The 21416-nt window shown below is 39.5% G+C and overlaps 1 protein-coding gene across 11 annotated transcripts in view; it reads right to left on the bottom strand.

Annotated features, from left to right (window-relative positions):
* Positions 1-15152, bottom strand: part of LOC108697723 — a 49536-nt gene extending 34384 nt beyond the window's left edge. The window contains exons 1-9 of one of the 11 annotated variants that reach the window (XM_041571523.1): positions 14567-15152; positions 9363-9475; positions 8931-9023; positions 7460-8527; positions 6280-6494; positions 4630-5770; positions 3801-4024; positions 1661-2765; positions 1323-1424 (exon numbers count right to left, since the gene is read on the bottom strand). In XM_041571523.1, coding sequence (XP_041427457.1) covers positions 1323-1424; positions 1661-2765; positions 3801-4024; positions 4630-5770; positions 6280-6494; positions 7460-8461 — 3789 coding nt within the window. In that variant the 5' untranslated portion in view covers positions 8462-8527; positions 8931-9023; positions 9363-9475; positions 14567-15152. Of the gene's footprint in view, positions 1-1322; positions 1425-1660; positions 2766-3800; positions 4025-4629; positions 5771-6279; positions 6495-7459; positions 8528-8930; positions 9024-9362; positions 9476-14515 lie in introns of all 11 variants that reach the window. The other 10 variants (XM_041571517.1, XM_041571519.1, XM_041571522.1 and 7 more) reach the window with 10 other exon arrangements.
* Positions 15153-21416: the final 6264 nt, after the last annotated feature.

Raw genomic sequence — 21416 nt, 5'->3', positions numbered from 1 at the left:
GGCATGATTAGCCCTAAATTAATCCCTACTATGTGTAATCCCTCATCAAAACTTTTTTTTTTTTTTAAAAAAAAACAAACAAACAAAATAATTAAAAAGAGCAAAACAATAATAAAAACACTCCAAAAGAAGAAGGTCATTTATGTTTTGTATTTACACGCCGATTCAGTATATTGACATGTATGGTAAAGTCCGTGAATGGAAATAAAAATCACAGTAGAATGGACATGATGTTCAATGTGATGAGGTGCTGAGCCATGTGCAATACTCAACACGCTGCTGATCAACAGGAAGACACGACAAGTTGAGGATGGAGCGTGATGCGAGCGGAGGACTCAATTAGTACATTTCATCCATCTGCTTCTGTCGGAACAGGTGGAAGATTACATTTTAATTAGAAGGCGTGTTTTTGTTTTCTTCTTTTTAACTCAAGGGGGCTGAATCAGTAACATTTTGGCACTCCCAGAGATTAGATTTCCCTTCTCCTTAATATTAGACTGGCAACATTTTAACAAGCACATCACTTGATCTAACAGGTGACATAAGGGTTGTTAATAACCCAGCAGGGTTCACTTTCAGCTGCAATAGTCAAAACACCTGTAGGATGTGAAATATCCACACAGTTGTCAAAATCTCAGTAGAAGTTGTGATCATGAATCAAAATGCTTTTATGTATTTTGATAACTCAAACAAACATGAACCCGCTAAAGTCACGTCTTTAAAATTCTGGATACCTGAACAAGTGGAACAAATTATTTTTTTTTAAAGGAGAAGAAAAGGCTATTATTTAATAAGCTTTATCAGAAAGGTCTATACAAATAAACCAGTAAAACCTCAAAGTAATGCTGCTCTGAGTCCTCTGTCAAAAGAAACAGCATTTCTTTCCTTCTATTGTGTACACATAGGCTTCCTTCTTTCAGCTTAAACCTCTTGGGCTAGGGCATGCTCAGTTTGCTCCTCTTCCCCTCCATACTGTAATCTGAACCCAAAGCCATGAGTGAGCAGGGAGAGACTCGGCAGGAAGTGATGTCACACCAAGCCAATATGGCAGCTGCTATCCTAAACAAACAGAGAGCTTCTAGAGCTGTTTAGTCAGGTATGATAAAGCATTCTGCAGAATAAATATAGCGTTCTAGCTTGCACTATTGCAGCTAATCTATTGACAATAAACTGCTTTGGCAGCTTTCCTTTTCCTTTAAACTGTAATATCAATATTCAGGTTTGGACGGGGGAGGATAAGGTATTTGGCTGAATCCATAGATTTGATGCATCCCTACATATCAGCCTCATAACGATTCTGAAAGAGCTTGTAAAATAATTACCTCTTTGTCTTTTGTTTGATCGGCTTCAGAGTCAATCATTTCTGAGTCGGCTTTAGCCTCAATCATTTCAGCCTCCTCTTCCATCATCTGTTGATCACCATCCTGTCAGAAACATAAAATGCCTAAGTGAAAGGAATTCCAGAGCGGACATTAAAACACCCCATTTGGGCAAGGACCTTTAAAAGCTTGTTGATACAGTCTTTTACCAGACGGCCTGCAGTCCGATTGTTTAGCCTAAACAAGTGGATCTTTCAATGTACACATAGATTAAAGGGTCATCACTTTTACAGGTTGTTCTATCACATTCATCAGTTAACTAATGTCACTTATGAGCCCACCTGTTCATTTGATGATGGAGATATAACCGGAGATTCTTCATTTTCAAAATATGAATGGAGTTCCTGAAGATGAGATTTATTGTCGGATTTCTTGTAGCCGTCGGGAAGAACTGCACAAAGACACTGATGCAAAGAGGGGTAGGGGCCCAGCACCTGCTTTAGCTTCTCATGCTTCAGAGATACAAATTCAAATATATTTTTCTCTCCCTCTTCGATCCTGTTGTCTTTTTTGACCCACATTTTACGCCGTGGGTGCCAAGTATCATAAAAGTACTGGTATATCTCTTCAGGGCAAATGCCCTTCAGATCAGTTAAATATCGGTCGTAGACTTTTAAGGAACACGTTTGAGAAAGGATGTGAAGGTAATTCTTAATCTGGGCTGCTACAGTATTATCCAGGTTGGAGATTTTGCGATACAGAATATCGAGAACTAAATGCATGCAGTACCTTAATGATGCATGAGGCAAATGGGTTTCTAGATTGATAGGTTCATGGATTTCTGGGTTTGCCGTTAAGTGTTTGGCCTGGTTGCCTAGTATGGGGTTAATCTGAACAACTGAACTAAAAATAAATTCCAATGTATCTGGTACTCCTTTCTTTGCAATACAGTAGGCACACACCTTCCAACCTACTCCCTTTTCTTCACAATAAATGGTGTACAGGTCGAAACTCTGACTAAAGTCTGAGAAGAGGTCAATAAAAATGTTTTCAGGGAATTTAGAAGCAATTTCTTTCATCGTAGAAGTCACGAGAAATATTTTCTGCACAAGCAATTTGTCTTCCACAAACACCAACTTCACTTTGGCTTCAGGATCCGAGAGAAAAAGCGAGTCCAGTTCACCTAGCACTTGCGTACGATCTTCAAATGCACCAGAGCGAAAACGCAGAAGCCTTTTCAAATCACTTGGCTCCAGAAACTTTCTGGAGATGTTGTTGGCAACTTGAGCTGGTAGCCCTACAGCGGAGGACAGCTTGCATTTCTTAGCAGGAGGAGGTTGGGCCGTTTCTTCAGCTTCATGGACATGACTGGAGTTGCTCTGGGTGATAACAAGCTTGTCTCTCTCAGGTCCCAGTGTCAGCTCAATAAAAGCTGGACATTCCTTCCTAAAATTAAGCAAAAAAAAAAAAATCAAAAAATATAGATCATGCAGACACGAACTGTCCTTAAAGGGATTCGGTCAATTTTTATAGTGTAGTTTTTATTTCTAGATTACACGGTTTACACTGCAAATAATTCACTCTACCCTGTAAAATGTCATTCCTGAACCAGCAAGTGTATTTTTTTTTAGTTGTAATATTGGTGTGTAGGTGCCATCTCAGGTCATTTTGCCTGGCCATGTGCTTTCAGAAAGAGCCAGCACTTCAGGATGGAACTGCTTTCTGACAGGCTATTGTTTCTCCTACTCAATGCAACAATGTTTCTCAGTGGGACCTGGATTTTACTATTGAGTGCTGTTCTTAGATCTACCAGGCAGCTGTTATCTTGTGTTAGGGAGCTGCTATCTGGTTACTTTCCCATAGTTCTGTTAGGCTGCTGGGGGGAAAGGAGGGGGTGATATCTCTCCAACTTGCAGTACAGCAGTAAATATTGACCGAAGTTAATCAGAGCACAAGTCAAATGTGACTTGGGGCAGCTGGGAAACTGACAATATGTCTAGCCCAATGTCAGACTTCAAAATTAAATATAAAGAAATCAGTTTGCTCTTTTGAGAAATGGATTTCAGTGCAGAATTCTGCTGGGGCAGAACTATTAACTGATGCGCTTTGAAAAAAAACAAAAAAAAACATGTTTTCCCATGACAGCATCACGTTAAACATTTTTCATGTTAAGGAGAATGTTATGCCTAGTATAATGTTCAGAGTTATAATTTGGATTAATACAGCACATCAGCAACACTCCGATAATAGCAAATGTACTGCATCAATAATCTGCTGCTGCCCTTGCAGATGAATCATTTATAGATGGGCTTTAAATAGTAGCGTGTAAGCATTCTAAACAAGAAGCCTTGTGTTCTGCGACAATATAAACTATGCCCTCATATTAACAAATATTATCCAACACTAAAAAGCAATTCCTTCATTCATCATGTATATGAAAGTTAGAGGTTTGTGTAGAATCAAATAAAATGATAAACTTACCAACCGCAATAAAGTTGTACCCAGCTGTACTTTAAGGACACTGCTACCTGTGGGCTGACACCTTTGTCCCCATCCGCCTCTTCGCTAAAAGTGGCAGAAGACAAGCGCACCAAAAATTTCTCTTTGCTCCATTTTTCTAAGTAACCGCAAAAATCATCCCAGCTCTGGAATTCTTTCCCATTCAGTTGATCTGCGTCTCCTCCCACTTCTTCAGTAGCAGGTCTCTATTCAGTGGAATTTAGAAAATGCATGGAAAATGAAACATGTGCACATACAAAATGGCTGGCCTGCTTTTAGGACCAGTGACATTATATTATATATCAAAGCTACAAATTTACACGACAAGAAACGCATTAGAAGGGAGGAGCTTTTGGTATATTGATGGTTTTGAGTTTTGGATATATCTATGATTATTTTGGGCAACAAATAACTGCCTGCCATTTGTACTACAGTTATGGGATCCTTTATCTGGAAACCCGTTATCCACAAAGTACCAAATTACAGAAAAACCATCTCTCAGACTCTATAAATCAAAACAACATTCTAGCTGGCGGGAAGGCTTAGTCACCCGAAGAAGAGATTTGTAGCTGGGCGACTAATCTCCCCGGACCACCCTAAGTTCTGTCTCTTGAAACAAAGTAGCAGATGTAAAGACTGCCAAGCTTGTTAATCAGCTGGCTTCCGTCAGGTTAGAAACCTGGGCAGAGAACAGAAAGGGGCATATGGATACAGCTTTCAAAAAGCAATTACACTTGATTTTTGGGTTATCAAAACCCCATATCATTAATGTTATCTCCACATAAAAACAACAAAAGGTATATATGGCTACCTTATCTACGGGGGAAGGAGACGTAGTTGCTTCAATCTGAGCACTTGGTTCTTCCATGGAAGTCTGAGATTTCAAAGCAGATGTGTTTTTGTCTAACTCCTCCACGTGATTCAGTTCTGATGACTCGACAGGTTCCTGCTGATCTTCTGTTAGGATTGCCTGTAGGCACTGATATAAAGAAGGTAGTGATCCTAATAGTGCTTTCAGTTCATCATGCTTTGACTTAATGTATGCAAAAATGGAGTTATCCACATCACTTGTCCTACTATCTTTTTCACACCATAATTTCCAATGTGGATGCCAAGTATCAAAATAGTACTGGAAAACTTCATCTGGACACGCCGCCTTTAAACCTCCCAGGTGTTCTGTGTAGACCTCAGCTGAGGGAGCCTGGGAGAGGCTAACTAATAGGGTCTTAATTTGTGACTGCTCCATCTGGCTTAGAAAAGAAATGCTATTATTCATATTGTCAAAGATAAACGGTGTGCAATACCTGACCAAGGCATTAGGAAGCAGGGACTGTGTATTTAAAGGATTCTGTATTTCAGGACTGAGTGTGAAAGATTTCACTTGGGTGCTTATATTGGGATGCACTTGCAGGACAGTCTGCAAAAGAAATTGTAACGTTTCTGAAGTCTCTTTTGATCCAATGCAGTGGGCACAGACCCGCCAGCTGAAACTTTCATCTTGACAAAATAAAGAATACAAATCAAATTCCTGGTTTAAGGCAGGGATGTGATCGACGTAGATCGTTTCAGGAAATTGCTGCAATAAACTCTGCATGGCACTTGTCATTAAAAAGATGTTCTTAACTATAAACTTATCTTCAGTGTAAATTAATTTCACTTTTGCAGAAGGGTCGGCGTTAAAAAGGGATTCCAGTTCATCCAGGAGTTGGGATTCCCCACCAAATGGGAAGTGTAAACGGAGGAGTTTTGTCAACTCATTTCTGTCCATGAATTTATCGGAAATTTCAGCTGGTTTTTCAACAGGGAATTCAACGAATAAAGATGGTTTTTTTGTAAAACGAGACGGTAAGTCAATCTCAGAGTCATGACTGTGATTGAGGTCAGCCTTTGTAATTATGAGCTTGTCTTTGTCTGGGCCCAGTTTTAGATGAATTGCTGCAGGACAGCGTTTCCTAGAAAGAAAAAAATAAATAAAACTAAAACTTCACATTATATCAGAAAATACCTAAATACTATTATCCTATTTTGCTATCCAACAAACAGCAATATTAAATACAAAATTAAAACAGGTTGAGGAAGGGACTATAGTGATTATCATGTGAACAATGGCAAAATGTGCCCTTCCATAGGGCCCATAGCATCTGTTAGATTTGCAGTCAAAATACAGAAAGCATATTGCTGCTCATGATGGGCTTGGAGCACATTTTGAAAACATAGGGGTTTATGCAATAAAAAGCACTAAGTTTGCCCAGGAGCAGTAACCCATAGCAACCAAACTGCAGGTAGGATTTACTGGTAACCTGTTTAAAAGCAAACATCTTATTGGTTGCTAGGGGTTACTGCTACTGGGCAAACAGTGTCTTTTACTACCTTTGGGGATAATTGCATGTTTTATATTCCCCACTATTCATATCTACACATTTTCTATGTTATAGCCAACCTACTATAAATAGCCCCTTACCTTGTGTAGCTGCTGCATCCAAGGTTCACAGTACTGTACTTTAAAGACTGGATCATTTCTTGGCTCATATCTTCATCGGTAAGTGGTACTGAACTGCGGATTACAAAAATAATCTTCTGTTCTTCACACCAGGAGATAAGAAATGACTGGAATTCTTCCCAGCTGGAGAACTCCATGTCTTCCAGTCCATTTGTCTTTCTGATTTCTTCAGTTTGCTGTGGAAGAGGACAAGACTTTTACACCTTTCTGTTGTCAGAAATTAATTTACTCATTCTATGCAAGGCACAAAGCACATAAAGAACAAAGTAATTTACCTTAATGAATAAAAACTGTGTGGCCACACGGGCAGATTTGGGGAGATTAGGCGCCAGGCGATTTACATTTTAGCCGGGGGAAGGCAGATCAGATTAGTCGTCGCGAAGAAGAGGAGATTTGTCGCCTGGCAACTAATCTCCCCGAATCTGCCCATGTGGCCAGACCCTAATAGATATGTCCTGGCTTAATTGAGGTGGTGTACCATGACTTACTCAGCTTGGGCAACTCTGAGATGGAGTTAATTACTAGTTAACACACAAGCTCATCCTGCTCTAACATGGTTATATGGTGGTCATAATATATGTGAAATATTTTTCTTCTTTGAGATACAATGGTTTATAAGTGCGCTTCCTTAATCTAATATTGATCCTATGGCAAGCAAATCAACCCATGCTGCTTGTCAGTTGGACATTGGAAATTGCTGCCTCAAGATGGAATCATTGACTTTAAGGTAACTTCAAAACCTCACCAACAGATTGCTCCTGCTTTAAGGACAGGCCTAAGCATGCTCAGTTCGCTCCTCTCTCCTTCCCCTTCTTCACCCTCCTCCCCTCCCTGCTGTAATTCAAGCCCAGAGCTGAGTGAGCAGGGAGCAACTCAGGCAGGAAGTGATGTCACATCAAGCTAATATGGCCACTGCTATCCTAAACAAACAGCTTCTAGATTCTGAATTCTACAGAATAAATATAACATTCTAGCTTTCACTACTGTGGCTAATCTATTTGCAACAAATGGCTTTAGTAGCTATACTTCTCCTTTAATTACAAGAGGTGACAAGTACCCCTAGTAACGTCATCACATGAAAGACAAACAAGAGAAAAGTCTCTCACTTCATTGTAACCCAAAATAAAGAACAGAAATGTACCTTCTCAGGAACAGCTGGGGAAGGTTCAGGCACAGGAAGCAGACTGACTGGAGGTAAAAATTCTGGAGCGCTCTTTAATTCACGATTTTCATTGAAAACCACACAAAGGCAATTATTCAGTGACAATGAGCTGCCCATTTCTGTTGCGAGAGTATAATGCAGAGATGTAACATAGGAATAGATGGCTTTCTCGGCTTTAAGCCTTTTGTTGTCCTTTGTGCACCATAATTTTCTGCTCGGGTGCCATGTTTCAAAGTAGTACTGATACACTTCTGAGGGACATACTGCCTTGAACTCATTAAGACAACGGTTGTAAACCTTTAACGAGCGGGTATGGAGAAGGATATGCAAGACTGTTTTAATCTGGGCCTGGGTAGCACACTGTAGTTCAGAAAGTTTGTTCTCCAATATTTGCAAAACTAACAAATAGCAAAGCCTTATAGTTGCGTTTGGTAACAGAGTCCCCATGTCGAGAGAATCGGTTATACCTGGATGCACGGTTATGTATTTGATTTGAGCCTTCATTTTTGGTATGCTTTGCAGAACTGAAACAATGAGAAATCTTAATATGTCAGGGTTATTTGCCTGTGATATACAGCTGGCACACATCTTCCATTCAGAGTTGTCATCTTCACAGGAAACACTGTACAGGTTAAAGCCAGGGCTAACATTCTTTAAGAGATCCACATAAAGATGTTCGGGGTATTTTTGGGCCAGTTCTTGCATTGCAGAGGACATTATAAAAATATTCTTTACTATAACTTTATCTTCAACAAACACCAGTTTGATTTTGCCATTTGGGTCCGAAACGAAAAAATTATCCAGTGCATTCAGAACCTGAGCGTAGTCTTTTGGAGAATTCATATCAATGCGGGAAAGCCTGGACAGGTCACTGCGATCGAGGAACTTTCTGGATATGTCATTAGATATTTGGGCAATGCCTGCAAGGCTTACAGCCCGGACTTTTCTCTTCTCTGGCTGGAGTGCCATGATTGGCAGCATACACAACTGGGGCGAAGATCTCTTGAACAAAACTTTACAAGTCGTTTAATATACACGATTTCAAAACTGCAAAAGAGGTAAAACATTTTCAGGTTCAGCTTTGAAATGGTGAATATAATTTAAAGGGATACTGTCATGAGAATAAAAAAAAATTCAAAACGCATCAGTTAATAGTTACAGAAAGATCCATTATCCGGAAAACCCCAGGTCCCAAGCATTCTAAAGAACAGGTCCCATACCTGTATCCAATCACATATTTGGCACTCCCATTCACTCTTTTCATGTTTGTGTTGCTCCCCAACTCTTTTTACTTTTGAATGTGGCTCACAGAAAAAGTTGGGGACCCCTGAGTTAAAGGGTGTATGGCAAGGGGAGGCAGACATTGTGACTTCTCATGTTGCAATGGCTATTAAATTGCATGGGTAGCAAAACTCCATTATGCTGCAAATAAAGCTGGAAGCATACTTACAAAAATGAATTACCTGATTCTTGAAGGTAGCGGAGAATGGATCAATCAATACACAACAAATATTCTTGAAACTACATGATCATTATTTAGTACCTGTTGGCAAAAAAAAAAAAAAGATAAACATAGAAGTTCTGTCAATAAAGTCGAAACAATTATCATTACAAAACTTTCCCAATATTTACAGCATTAACTAACTGAATTAGCCTTTTTTTAGTTTTTAGTTCTGCATAGGCAGTTGTTTTGTTAAAACTGTCACTGCACAATGTGACTAAAGGATCAGATATTCTGACCTATAGGTCACATTTTATTTTTTTATAGCACTGGTTTATGCTTGTAAAAATGTCAGTGTGCTTTGTGCTTAGCTAGTCTGTTATTTTGATTTATAAAGAACGGAGTCTATAGGAACGGGTTTCAGGAAAATGGATCCCATACCTGTATATAATATCACATCTTGTTTTGGGTGGCTGCATCTTTCACTATATTTTATGTTTAGGGAAGAATAGAAAAAAGTTCCACAAAATGCTGTTTTATATTTAGGTTGTCTTCTGGAAAAAACAAACAAAAAAAAAAAAAAACTTGGTACAGGTATGGGATCTGTTATCCAAAAAGCTCAGGATCTGAGGCTTTCTGTAATTTGGATCTTCATACCTTGAGTCTACTAGAAAATCCTGTAAACATTAAATAAACCCAATAGGCTGGTTTTGCTTCCAATAATTATTAATTTTATCTTAGTTGGGATCAAGTACAAGCTACTGTTTTATTATTACAGAGAAAAAGGAAATCATATTTTTAAAAAAATGGAATTATTTGGATAAAATGGAGTCTATGGGAGAACGCTTTTTCATAATTCGGAGCTTTCTGGATAACAGATCCCATACCTGTACTAGTATCTTATGTCTGCCAATGGATTGTACAAATAACACGAGAGGCCCTGCTTTACAGCACCAAGTGTTTGTAAAACAAAATGTGTAAGGCTGTATTTTTGGACAGATTTAAACTTTTTCTACTTGATTTTATCTGCCTAGTAAAAGAAGGCAGATTATTTTGACTACATGCTCCACAAGTTTTTCGGTTGATCCGCTCCCTTTGCAGAGGACTCAGGGCGGTGCACCTGGGCCTCTTCTTTAAAGAGTTGTTTTCAGATAGTTCACCAGAAATAACGACCTTTTCCAATTATGTTCTGTTTTCTGCGTGACGCCATTTCTAATATTGAAGTGTAAAGTGTAATTTTTCACCTTCTAAAGTAGCTCTGGGAGGGGGGGGGTCGCCGACCCTGTAAGGGTCAGGGCACACAGGCAGATTTGATGAGATTAGTCGCCCTGTGAAAATTCTCCTCTTCTTCGGGGCACCTAATCCCCCCCGAACTGCCTACCCGCCGGCTAAAATGTAAATCGCTCCGAGTGCGGGATGGCACTTGGAGTGATTCATTTTCCGAAGTTTGGGGAGATTAGTCCCCCCCGAAGAAGAGGAGATTTGTCGCCAGGCGACTAATCTTACCGAAATTGCCTGTGTGCCCTGACTTTTAACAGTTCTAAGTTGATACATTTCTTATATTTGACCCTGCTGAGCAGAATCCCTTAGTTTCATTAAATGCAGCTGTTAGAATTGATACAATAGTTGCTAATATTCCACAGATACTGCTGAGAAATGTATCAACTAATTGTAGCAAATTGTAACAGTTCAGAATCTGCACCAGACTCAAAAACCAGAGACAGGAACATTAAACTTAGATTTTGGAGGAAAAAAAAACGGTAACAATGGAAAGTAGTTGAAAAAAGTTTATTTCTGGTGTACAGTCTGAAAACAATTGAACTGAAAAAGTGGTTGGAAGGTAACAAACCCTTTAATGTGGTGAGTTATTACTTTTCGGAGACCTTTGATCCATTTATTGCTACTTTATTAGTCTGGCATGACTGTAAAAGAATTCTAGTAGGTTAATATTCACTGGGGATATCCCAGCGTCCCATACACTGCTCTGCAAACACAATGTGACAGTGAACATACTTCACCCAACAAACATTGCTTTGCTTGTGCGACTGCAGGGCTGTGATTGGCTATCCCACTCCTACTGTGCTTCTGGCAGGGACTGTCAGGACACGCCCACCACTCAATTGAAACACAGGCAGGGACCGGTGAACATCTATAGGGAGCTCCAATAAAGGAGCCATTTTTAAAGATAATCATTTTTAGAATAAGGTGAAGGCAACACCATATATTATACATAAGTGCCTACAATTACCATGAATATAGTGAAAAATTCCAGTATAATCCACCCCTGAAAAATATAATTTAGGGCTCGTAAAGGCGATCTGCACCCAAACATTTTTTTGAATAGTGAGAAATTGTAATGTACCGAGTAAACTTTACCATATACATTAAAGTTATTTGTAAATTTAATTGCTAAAAAAAAGACCTGGAGGTCAGTGCCATCACACTAACCTTTCAAGAGTCAGAAGTTCAGAACCAGAGAACTAAGAAAACGATAACCAAACATTGCTTTCAACTGCCATTACATTTACACTTTATAACCACTGAAAATGTTTAAATCAATACACTTAGAATCGAATTTTCTTATATGGTACAAAAATCAGTTTTGGCTGCAGATCCTGTTTATAAAGTGTTATGCTAGGGACCTGGGTATTCCGGCTAATGGATATTTCTGTAATTTAGATCTTCATACCTTAAAGGAAAACTAAATCCCCCTGCAGCTGGGGTCCCACATTCCCATACAAGGTACTGTCTTACTATTACAGAAAAAAAGAAATAACTTTTCGAAATTTGGAATATTTGAATAAATTGGAGTCTATGGGAGATGGCATTTTCTTAATTCGGAGCTTTCTGGATAATGGGTTTCCAGATAATGGATTGTATTATAGAGTGACTGTAGAGTTTTTCCCCATATCAGTGTACACTAAATATAATTATGACCGTGGGTACAATAAAATAAACGGATACCTATAGTATACAGTAGCATGCTCATGTTACTTTTTCAGGGGACCAGAAAAGATGGTTTAAAATGTAAAATCAAGGAAATGCATTATATGATGGTGGGATGACACAAAAATGTGTAAAATGCAGGAAAACCTTGAATCAGGGGATGTGATATTTAGGTTTCACTGTGATATATAATATAGCAGTAGTCCCCACCATTTCTTATACATCTATGAGCCACAGAAAAATGCAAAAAGTTTCAGGGGTTGCCAAATATGGGCAGTGATAAACTGTTGGTAGCCACTATATGGACTGACAGTCTACAGGTGGCTCTGTTTGGCAGTATACCTGGTTTTAATGCAATTAAAGCTTGCCATTTGGCCAGGAATTCAAAAATAAGGAACTGCTTTGAGGCCACTGGAGCAACATCTGATTGGGTTGGTGAGTAACATGTTGCTCCCGAGCCACTGGTTGGGGATCACTAATATAGAGAGACATATAAACAAATCATGAAATAAATGAATCAAAGAAATGAGGAACTGCAATAACACAATGAAACCATGCGATTAGCCCAATGAAAAAAGTAAAGCTGACTTCATGATGCCCGGGCCGACCCATGTGCCTATGGCAAGATGCAAGAGCCAGCACCAAAGAAACCTCATAATGTAATGTGCCTGGAATAAGCACCAATATAGCAGCTAAAAGGAACAACTGTCTGCAGCTGCAACTGCCAGCATGAAGCAAATTTAATGGGCAATTATAGCAATTTGCCAGCAATATCTGCAAAAACACAGCCATAGAAACAGCAGAGATAACTATGCACACTAGATGGGCAGTACCTGCCATTCAGCCTGGCACCATATGAAGACTTTGGCGATATAGGTACATAGCAATATGAATAATACAAGTCAAGCTTTGCCTGTAACTAAAAATCAAATAGAAACGACAACTGTGGAGGCAGCAATATAATAAAACCTTGCGCAGATTGTTACAGTTAAAGGGGTCGTTCAAGTTTGCGCTTACTTAGTATGACAGAGAGTGATATTTGAGTTAATTTGTAATTGGTTTTCATTTTTTATTATATGTGGTTTTTGAGTTATTTGGGTTTTTATTCAGTGTCTCTCCAGATGGCAATTTCAGCCAATTTGGTTGGTAGGGTCCTAGTTACCCTAGCAACCATGCACTGATTTGAATAATAGACTGGAATATAAGTAGGAGAGCATAAGGGCAGAGACACATGCTGCTATTTCGGGAGATAAAAATTGACAAATCGCTTCTTCTTTGGGAGACTAATCTCCCCAAACTGCCTTCCCACCGGCTAGAATGTAAATAGATTCGGCTTTCCGAAGTTGCCCAAAGTTTCCTTGTAAGGCAACTTTGGAAAAACCAAGAGTTCCGAGTGCAATCCCGCCGGCGTTTTACATTCTAGCCGACGGGAAGGCAGTTCGGGGAGATTAGTCATCCGAAGAAGAAGCGATTTGTCGCTGGGCGACTAATCTCCCAAAATAGCAGCGTTTGTCTCTGGTTTAAGGGCTTTAGCACACGGGCAGATTTAGTCGCCTAGCGACTGTTGCCCCGAAGAAGAGGCGATTAATCTCCCCGAACTGCCTTCCCCCTGCTAAAATGAAAAATCACCTGCGGCAATGCACTCGTGGCGCTTCGATTTTTGAAGTTGCCTCATGAGGAAACTTCGGGCGACTTCGGAAATGAAAGTGCCGCGAGTGCATCGATTTTTCATTTTAGCAGGGGGAAGGCAGTTCTGGGAGACTGTCGCCCCGAAGAAGAGGCGATTTGTCGCCAGGCGACAGTCTCCCTGGATCTGCCCTAAAGGTGAATCAACCCCTTAAACCAAATCCACCAAACCAAATACAAAGCAAACAATCTAGTTGGAATTAAATGAAGTATATATTTTGATGCTAGAGTGCAAGTTCTAGCTAACAGGGGCCTTTTGATCTCCTGGATGAGTCATTATTTGTTTTTATTCTTTTGTAGATGGCTGCAGAGTAGGCTGCTGTCATATAAAGCAATTGTAACAAGTGAATTAGGGCCAGGCAGCCTGTACATCTTGTATGTCTACCTGTTGCTCTCCAGCTGTGTCACAGACAGAATGAAGGGAAACTCTGGCAACTCCCTGCTCACCAAGCAGCTGCTGGGAGTTGCCATTCTGTGTGACTGGGGATAGAGGTGAGGGAGACCCTTGCAATGCCGGAAGACTGGGGGCAGTGAAGTTGTAGTAAAGAGGGGCTTCCGGTTTGAAGGATGTTCAGTCAGCAGCCCCCCTCCCAAGTGCAACTGCTGAATGGCCCGGGAGGGCTGCAGGTTGGACACCCCTGATGTAAACAGTGAATATGTGAAACAACAATACAAGTCGAATACATTCTGTGTACTGACATCTGTTCCACCCACCCCCGGAGCCATGTGATGTCGGGTGTCCCGGGTAAATGATCCCCGTGCCCTGCCCTGAGCAGCTGACCAGCCCCAGCCATTAGATCCCACAGGATTAGCGAGGCCAAAGCACATGCTCGGCTGCTCTAAGTTCGCTGCTCCCCGAGGCCTATGGGAGTTATGTGACGCTGCCTGTGAGTATGACACGAGGCCCAGGCGGCAGCTATACAGTTAACATTGTTATTAAAGTTACAAGCAGCAGCAGCTACCTCAGCGACTTTACACACGGAACATTCCTTCCGCAATTCCTACTAACCCACCCGTCCGACTCCATTGTGCGGCGCCCGCCTCCGCCAGAGCCCAAACGGTTAAAGTCGCATGAGGTCACGTAGCGCGCATGCGTGATGATTATCCCGTCGCCCGGTATCGTCTCACCTCCCGTGTATAATGAACAGCGGTGTGCGCGCCCCACTCGGACCCCTATCGACAGCCTTCCGGTAAATGACGAGTTAATCGCTGCACCGCAGGCCCTCCTCGGCCTCTAGGCTTCCGTAAAAGAACAGACGCGTAGAATAAAAAAAAAAGTCTGCTGCCTCCAGCAAGGTGGCTGACCAATAGGACGCGCGGCTTTCAGTGACGAAACAGAAAGGCGTCTCTGTTGCCTTGTGGGCGCTAGATGGCGCAGATCAGTGAGCGCGTAGCTCTAGGCGAATAGGGACGTTAGATTCAAACCTGTAGCTCGGAAATTGCGCGGCAATAAGTGGCGTCGTAGTCCGCGTTCAAACTTCTTGTAATGTTGAGCTTGTCTGCTACTCAGGTTGCAGAATTGTGCTACTAGTTTAAAACTACAAACTAGCCAAGGTACAGATTTGGGCTACTTTTTGGGTCTTTGGCTAGTTTGTACTTCTGAACCAGCCAAAGTTTTTTCTTTCCCTAATGTGCCAAGCCTGCATCCCCCAATGCATGTTGGGTAATGTAGTTTTTGTTTAACTATTTGCCAAGTTTAATGTGACTACAATACCCAGCATGCAATGGGACTTGTGAAGAAGTCTGGGGTTATCAGATTTTGGGCTCTGTACCCGAGTCTCCTGTCACTGTTAAGCATTCTCGCATTTTCTGGTGACTTTCCTCAATTTTCGGCCAAAAATCCGCTGGCCGCCAAAATGTATGGAGGTTTGACCTGTTTTACCGGCAAGAGTTTAGTCAGCACTCATATCTTCCAAATCGTTTCAATCTGATGCAGGTCCCACAGATTCCACCTTAAACTTTACTTTTTGTCATGGACAGCATCATTCACAGGAAAGTTTTCTTTAAAACGCCTTTATTTAGACACGGGCACCGACCCAGAAAAACACAACGTTTCAGACCCACATTGGTCTTTTATCAAACAGCTTGAAGCTGATGATCTCTGAGGCAGCACATAGACCATCACAAAATGGTGGTTCAAGACAAGAGATGTAAAAGAGCAAGATTTTCTTAAATATATATTCCAGTTTGGTAAGATTCTTTAATATGCCACTTAATATGATGTGAACTATATTGATTAAGTGTTCATTTTGGGGGTATAGTTTTCCTTTAAAGGGGAACGATCGCGAAATTGAAAATGTAATATGAGCTTCATCATACTGAAAAAAGAAACTTTCTAAATACAAGCAATTAAATATTCTGCATTGTTTCTGATGTTTATCTTCACTATCCCTCTCTCAGCATCTCTTTCTCTTCAATCTGTCTACTTGGAGCAGTTGGGTGTCCGATAAATTATCGAATATATCATATAGAGGGGGGGAGGTCCTTTCCTAGCAGAAGAATTAGAGCTCATAAATGATCGAATATATCTTATGGAGGGGGGGAGGTCCTTACCTAGCAGAAGAATTAGAGCTCATTCAAATAACTGATTCCAGTACAAACAAAAATCTAACACTAAATTCTGCATGTAGAGAGACAGGATTTCTGGTGTGAGCTCCAATACATCTTTTAGGCAAAATGAGCCCCCCTATAAGATATATTGGATCTAACTGTCAATGATTATCTGACATTCAACTCCTGCACAAAGACAGAAAGAGAAGCAGATGCTGAGAGAGGAATAGTTTAGATAAACTTGATTATTTCAGAAACAGTACCGAATATTTAGTTGATTGTATTTAGAAAGTTTCTGATTTCAGTATGATGAAGCTTATTTTAAATTTTCATTTTCACAATTGTTCCCCTTTAAAGGAGAAGGAAAGCTCCAAGACAGTTTATTGGCAACAGAGTAGCCACAACAGTGCAAGCTAGAATGCTATATAATGCGTATCTTTTAACTACATGGAATAAAGTTACATTTTTAACCTCCACGGCCATGGTTGCAGGAGTGCGTGCAGATTTATTTTGAAGACAGAGTTTGCCTAAGCTACGGGTTCGGGGCACGGCACCCGGACCATTCGGCTAACTTGGTGAGTGTAAAGCTCTTTGGCTGTTTTCTATCATTTAACGATTGGAGTGAAGGGCCTGGGGTCTGGACACCCAGGCCAGATTTTTCTGCTTGGTAAGGATTGCCTAGCGGTCTACATCAACGTAGAAATTTGAGCAACTTGAGCATTACATGCATATATATATATATACACAAAAATAAGGGATTTGACCCGCAAAGTTTATAAGTGATTTGCTCTATTGCTCTATTGATATATTATAATTAGTCCAAAGGAGATTGGAGCCGGCATCTTCTCTTTTTTATTTCAGAAACAGTACCGAATATTTAGTTGATTGTATTTAGAAAGTTTCTGATTTCAGTATGATGAAGCTTATTTTAAATTTTCATTTTCACAATTGTTCCCCTTTAAAGGAGAAGGAAAGCTCCAAGACAGTTTATTGGCAACAGAGTAGCCACAACAGTGCAAGCTAGAATGCTATATTTATTCTGCAGAATGCTTTACCAAAACTGAGTAAACAGCTGTAGACACTCTTTTTTTTGTTTAGGATAGAAGTTGCCATATAAACTTGGTGTGACATCACTTCCTGCCTGAGTCTCTCCCTGCACTCTTACAGGTCTGAGCTCAGATTACAGCAGGGATGGGAGGGGGAGAGGAGCAAACTGAGCATGCTCAAGCCCTGCCCTGGAGGTTTATGCTGAAAACAGGAAGTCTGATACAGAAGCCCATGTGTACACAATAGAATGAAAGAAATGCTGTGTTTCTTTTGACAGAGGACTCAGAGCAGCATTACTTTGAGGGCTTACTGGTGTATTTATATAGACCTTTCTGATAAAACTTACTTAATTTTAGCCTTTCCTTCTCCTTTAAGGATTCTTTACAGACCAACATTGCCTCTTGACTGTCAGAGAGAAATAAGCTGATGAGGGAAGTACATTGTGTAGTGTCAGAGAAGTTTTTTGCATTTAGTGTTCTTTCGTTCCTAAGTATGAAGAACATTAATGTAAATGTTAATTGGCAAAAATATAAATACAGGATGGTTTTATTCAGATTAATCCAAACAATGTGAATTAGAGGGGAACAAATGACAATCAATCCCTGTTTTTATTATACAAGAATTGTCCAAAACACTGAATACTTTTTCTAAAATATATAATGCAAGCTAATATTTAATATGCTTATTATTAAGTTAAAATAACAAGTAAAAGATACCTGCAAGCCTTGCAGAAAGAGGATTTTTTTTTTTTGCCAGATCAGCTTTTACATGTTACTCCTCTTACTATTGTACATTTTCTAATTTTTCCCTTCTTATCCTCTGCATGTGAGGCTTCACTGCTCACTTCCTCTCCTTCTTCCTCTACTTCCTCTCCTTCTTCCTCTACTTGCTCTTCCACTACTTGTTCTTCTTCTTCATTGTCTGTTTCTGGAATAGAGATTTTGACCTCTTTTGTTGCATCTATATCAGTTGTAGTTTGTTTGTTAGCTTTCTCTCAATGTCTTTATGCACATACAATTAATAACCTGAGGAATTCACAAGCTCAAAAGTTAAATATACATAGAATATAGAAATAAGTAACCTCAAATGTGATTCAATTATAACTTTTAAAATAATAAATATTTGTATGTAATTAAGTCCCTTTCGTAAAACAAATGCTATTACTACAGCATGTTACAAGCCCTTTAGAATAACAATGATGTGCTGTAGGAAAAAACAATGAATCCTTTTCTACTGCATCTTCCCATCATGAGAAAAAAGGATAATACAAAATTGATGACATGTTTATTGTGTTTTTACCTTATGATATTACTCACCATACAAAAGCGATTACTAGGGTCAAAATCACAATCGGTGAGATGAGGACCATCACTACAAAACCCCATCTTAATAAAAGCAGAGAGTTAATTAAACATGCATGTTATAAACTAAAGACTATATAGCATTATCAAGGATAAGCATATTGTAAAACTTTGTTAATAAAAAATATTTAACACAATCTCATACTTAATATATCTTTTATTTGTTTTTGACCCATTAACCAGTAGCTCTTGTATCATTGTTTTTAAAGATGCAAACTCTTGTTGGATGTCTTTGCTGTTTAAGCCTAATGTAACAACAAAAAGAACATCAGTAACTTTAAAATGTACCAGTGTACACTATCTGCTCCTTTTTATTTATGGTTTAAGTTTCTCTGATATACAAATGTCCTTTCATGGAATATTGTATTGAAAACATGAATCTGACAGGCAGATTTCGTTTGTCGTTAAAGGAACAGTTCAGTTTCAAAATAAAAACTGGGTAAATAGATAAGTTGTGCAAAATAAAAAAAATGTTTCTAATATAGTTAGTTAGCCAAAAATGTAATTCATAAAGGCTAGAGTGAGCGGATGTCTAACAGAACACTACACTACTTCCTGCTTTGCTGCTCTCTAACTCTGAGTTAGTCAGCGACTTAAAGGAAAACTATACCCCCCAAACAATGGGGTCACATGGAACATAACTGTTCAGTCAGTTTGCAATTGATCCCTAGCATGCAGCTTAGATTCAAAAGCAACAGTTTTGACCCATGTGGCTCCCCTTAAGTCACTGATTGGTTACTGTCTGGTAACCAATCAGTGGAAACCAAAAGAGCTACAAAAAAGGAAGTAATGTTCAGTTTTTTATGTTAGCCATCCAGTCACTCCAGCCTTTATACATTACATTTTTGCCTAACTAACTATATTAGAATATTTTTTATTTTGCACAGCCAGTTTTTATTTTTATACTGAAAAATTCCTATGAACATTTACAGTTGTGGGGAAATTGCTGAATTGGTGTTCTGTATTACATCTGGTCTTTTATCATTCCCCATCAATCTGCAACTGGTCTGGCATCCTCACATGAGGTTTATAATATTAGCAGTATAGGCCTGCTACACATAGGAAATAGTACAACAGCTCTTTGCACATAAAGGAAAATATTTTATTTGTCTTGATTTACATCCATGCAAAAACAGTGTGTTTTTCTATTAATAGTCTACAGGGAAGATGAGAGTGTGAACTCTTTATTATAATACTGTCTTCCCTGTGTGTACCTCTGTATAGAAAAATTGTACAGCACTACATATTCTAGTAGATGTACAGAAAGGTGATATTTTTTTTAATTTCAAAGGAAAGCTATGCCTATAAAGATCCACTTCTCAAGCTCTATGAGACACTTTTTAATGATGTGTGTGGGTCAAACGTCTAGAGGTGTCCAGTAACGTATCAAAGATATAAGCCCATTGTTAATTTGAAAACAAAGGATCAGGCTGTTTTGGTTCATTTTGTGGATTGTAGCCAAGGAGTAAATGGGTTTCACATTGCTGATACTGTACAAAATAAGAGACTGAGATACAATTAATCAATTATTAATAAAATACTTTAAACGAGGCGATACCTTGAAACATCGAGGCCCTGCGGCTTGCAGTTTTTAGTTAGATTACTTATTTACTTGTATTTATTTTTTTACTTTTTCTTGTATTTTGTTTTTTTTTAACGTTTGTGAATGAATGATTGAAGTTAACAGTGGAAAGTGAAGTTAGTGGCTAATATGATATTATATTTTGACCACTAGATGCCAGTATGACATAAACATTTGGGTGCTTGATAAAGATTTCTTTGTATTCATTTTCAATTAAAGTGCTGTCTAAACCCTATAACGTGTCTGGGTTGAAAGTGGCTCTTGTAGAATCTACACCCTGGAGGAATGGGCTGAATAGAGTGCTGGCAGCTATACTCAGGGCTGCCACAAGGGGAGGACAGATGGGACATCTGTCCCGGGCCCCGAGGGTTTGGGGTCTAAAGGGGGGGTTGTCATGCTTCACTTACATGGAATGGCCAGACCCCCTGCTTTCAATAAGTTGCAGATTCAGTTAAGGAGTCTGAACCTTGGCATCTTTTCCCTAACAGCATTCTGTATGCTCTGTATCTGAAGTTTAAGTCCCTGTAAAGCTACATGAAGATTGGATAGGCTTAAGGGGAAGCCCAACTGTCAACCCATCCAATCCCTTTGTGATTTTACTGTGACAAATTGGCAGCAGAGAAATCTGTTAGGGAAAAGAAGATGTCAAGCTCCCCCATCCCTACTCTAGTCGCTCACTGACAGCAGGGGGTCCTGGCTGTATTAATATCTGTGTACAACTTTGGGACCTGTTATCCAAAATGTTTGGGCCTGGTGTTTTCTGGATAAGGGACCTTTTTGTAATTTAATTCTACTAAGAAATAATTTAAATATTAAGCCCAATAAGATTCTTTTTTCTTATGTTAGGATTAATTATATCTAGTACAAGGTACTGTTTTATTATTATAGAGAAAAAATAAATTGTTTTTTAAAAAATTCGAATGATCTGAATACAACGGAGTCTATGGGAGATGGCCATCCTGTAAGTCAGAGCTTTCTGGATAATAGGTTTCCGGAAAATGGATCCCATACCGGTATAAGGTACAAAGTACGGCATTTTTTTGCATGAAGCCTGCCACTACAAGTGACACAAGGTCCACTAACCCTGCTGTATTGCTTTGCACTTCACAATTTTTGGCAGTGCAGGTGATGTGGGTGGGGGGGTGTCTTACAATTAAAAAGTAACAAGGAGGTTTCCCTTAAACCTTGCATTTATAGGCCTCCATACATGGCCCACCAAATTTTCCTCCTTTATGAAATAATTCTCTATTTTCCTCCTCCTTACCTAAATCCTCACCGACTTCTAGCATTTACATATCAAAAAATTTAGATGTTACTTATAAG

Source organism: Xenopus laevis, chromosome 7S (genome assembly GCF_017654675.1).
Source record: "Xenopus laevis strain J_2021 chromosome 7S, Xenopus_laevis_v10.1, whole genome shotgun sequence".
In the NCBI taxonomy this organism is placed as follows: domain Eukaryota; kingdom Metazoa; phylum Chordata; class Amphibia; order Anura; family Pipidae; genus Xenopus; species Xenopus laevis.
This window is presented reverse-complemented; position numbering and strand designations above follow the sequence as displayed.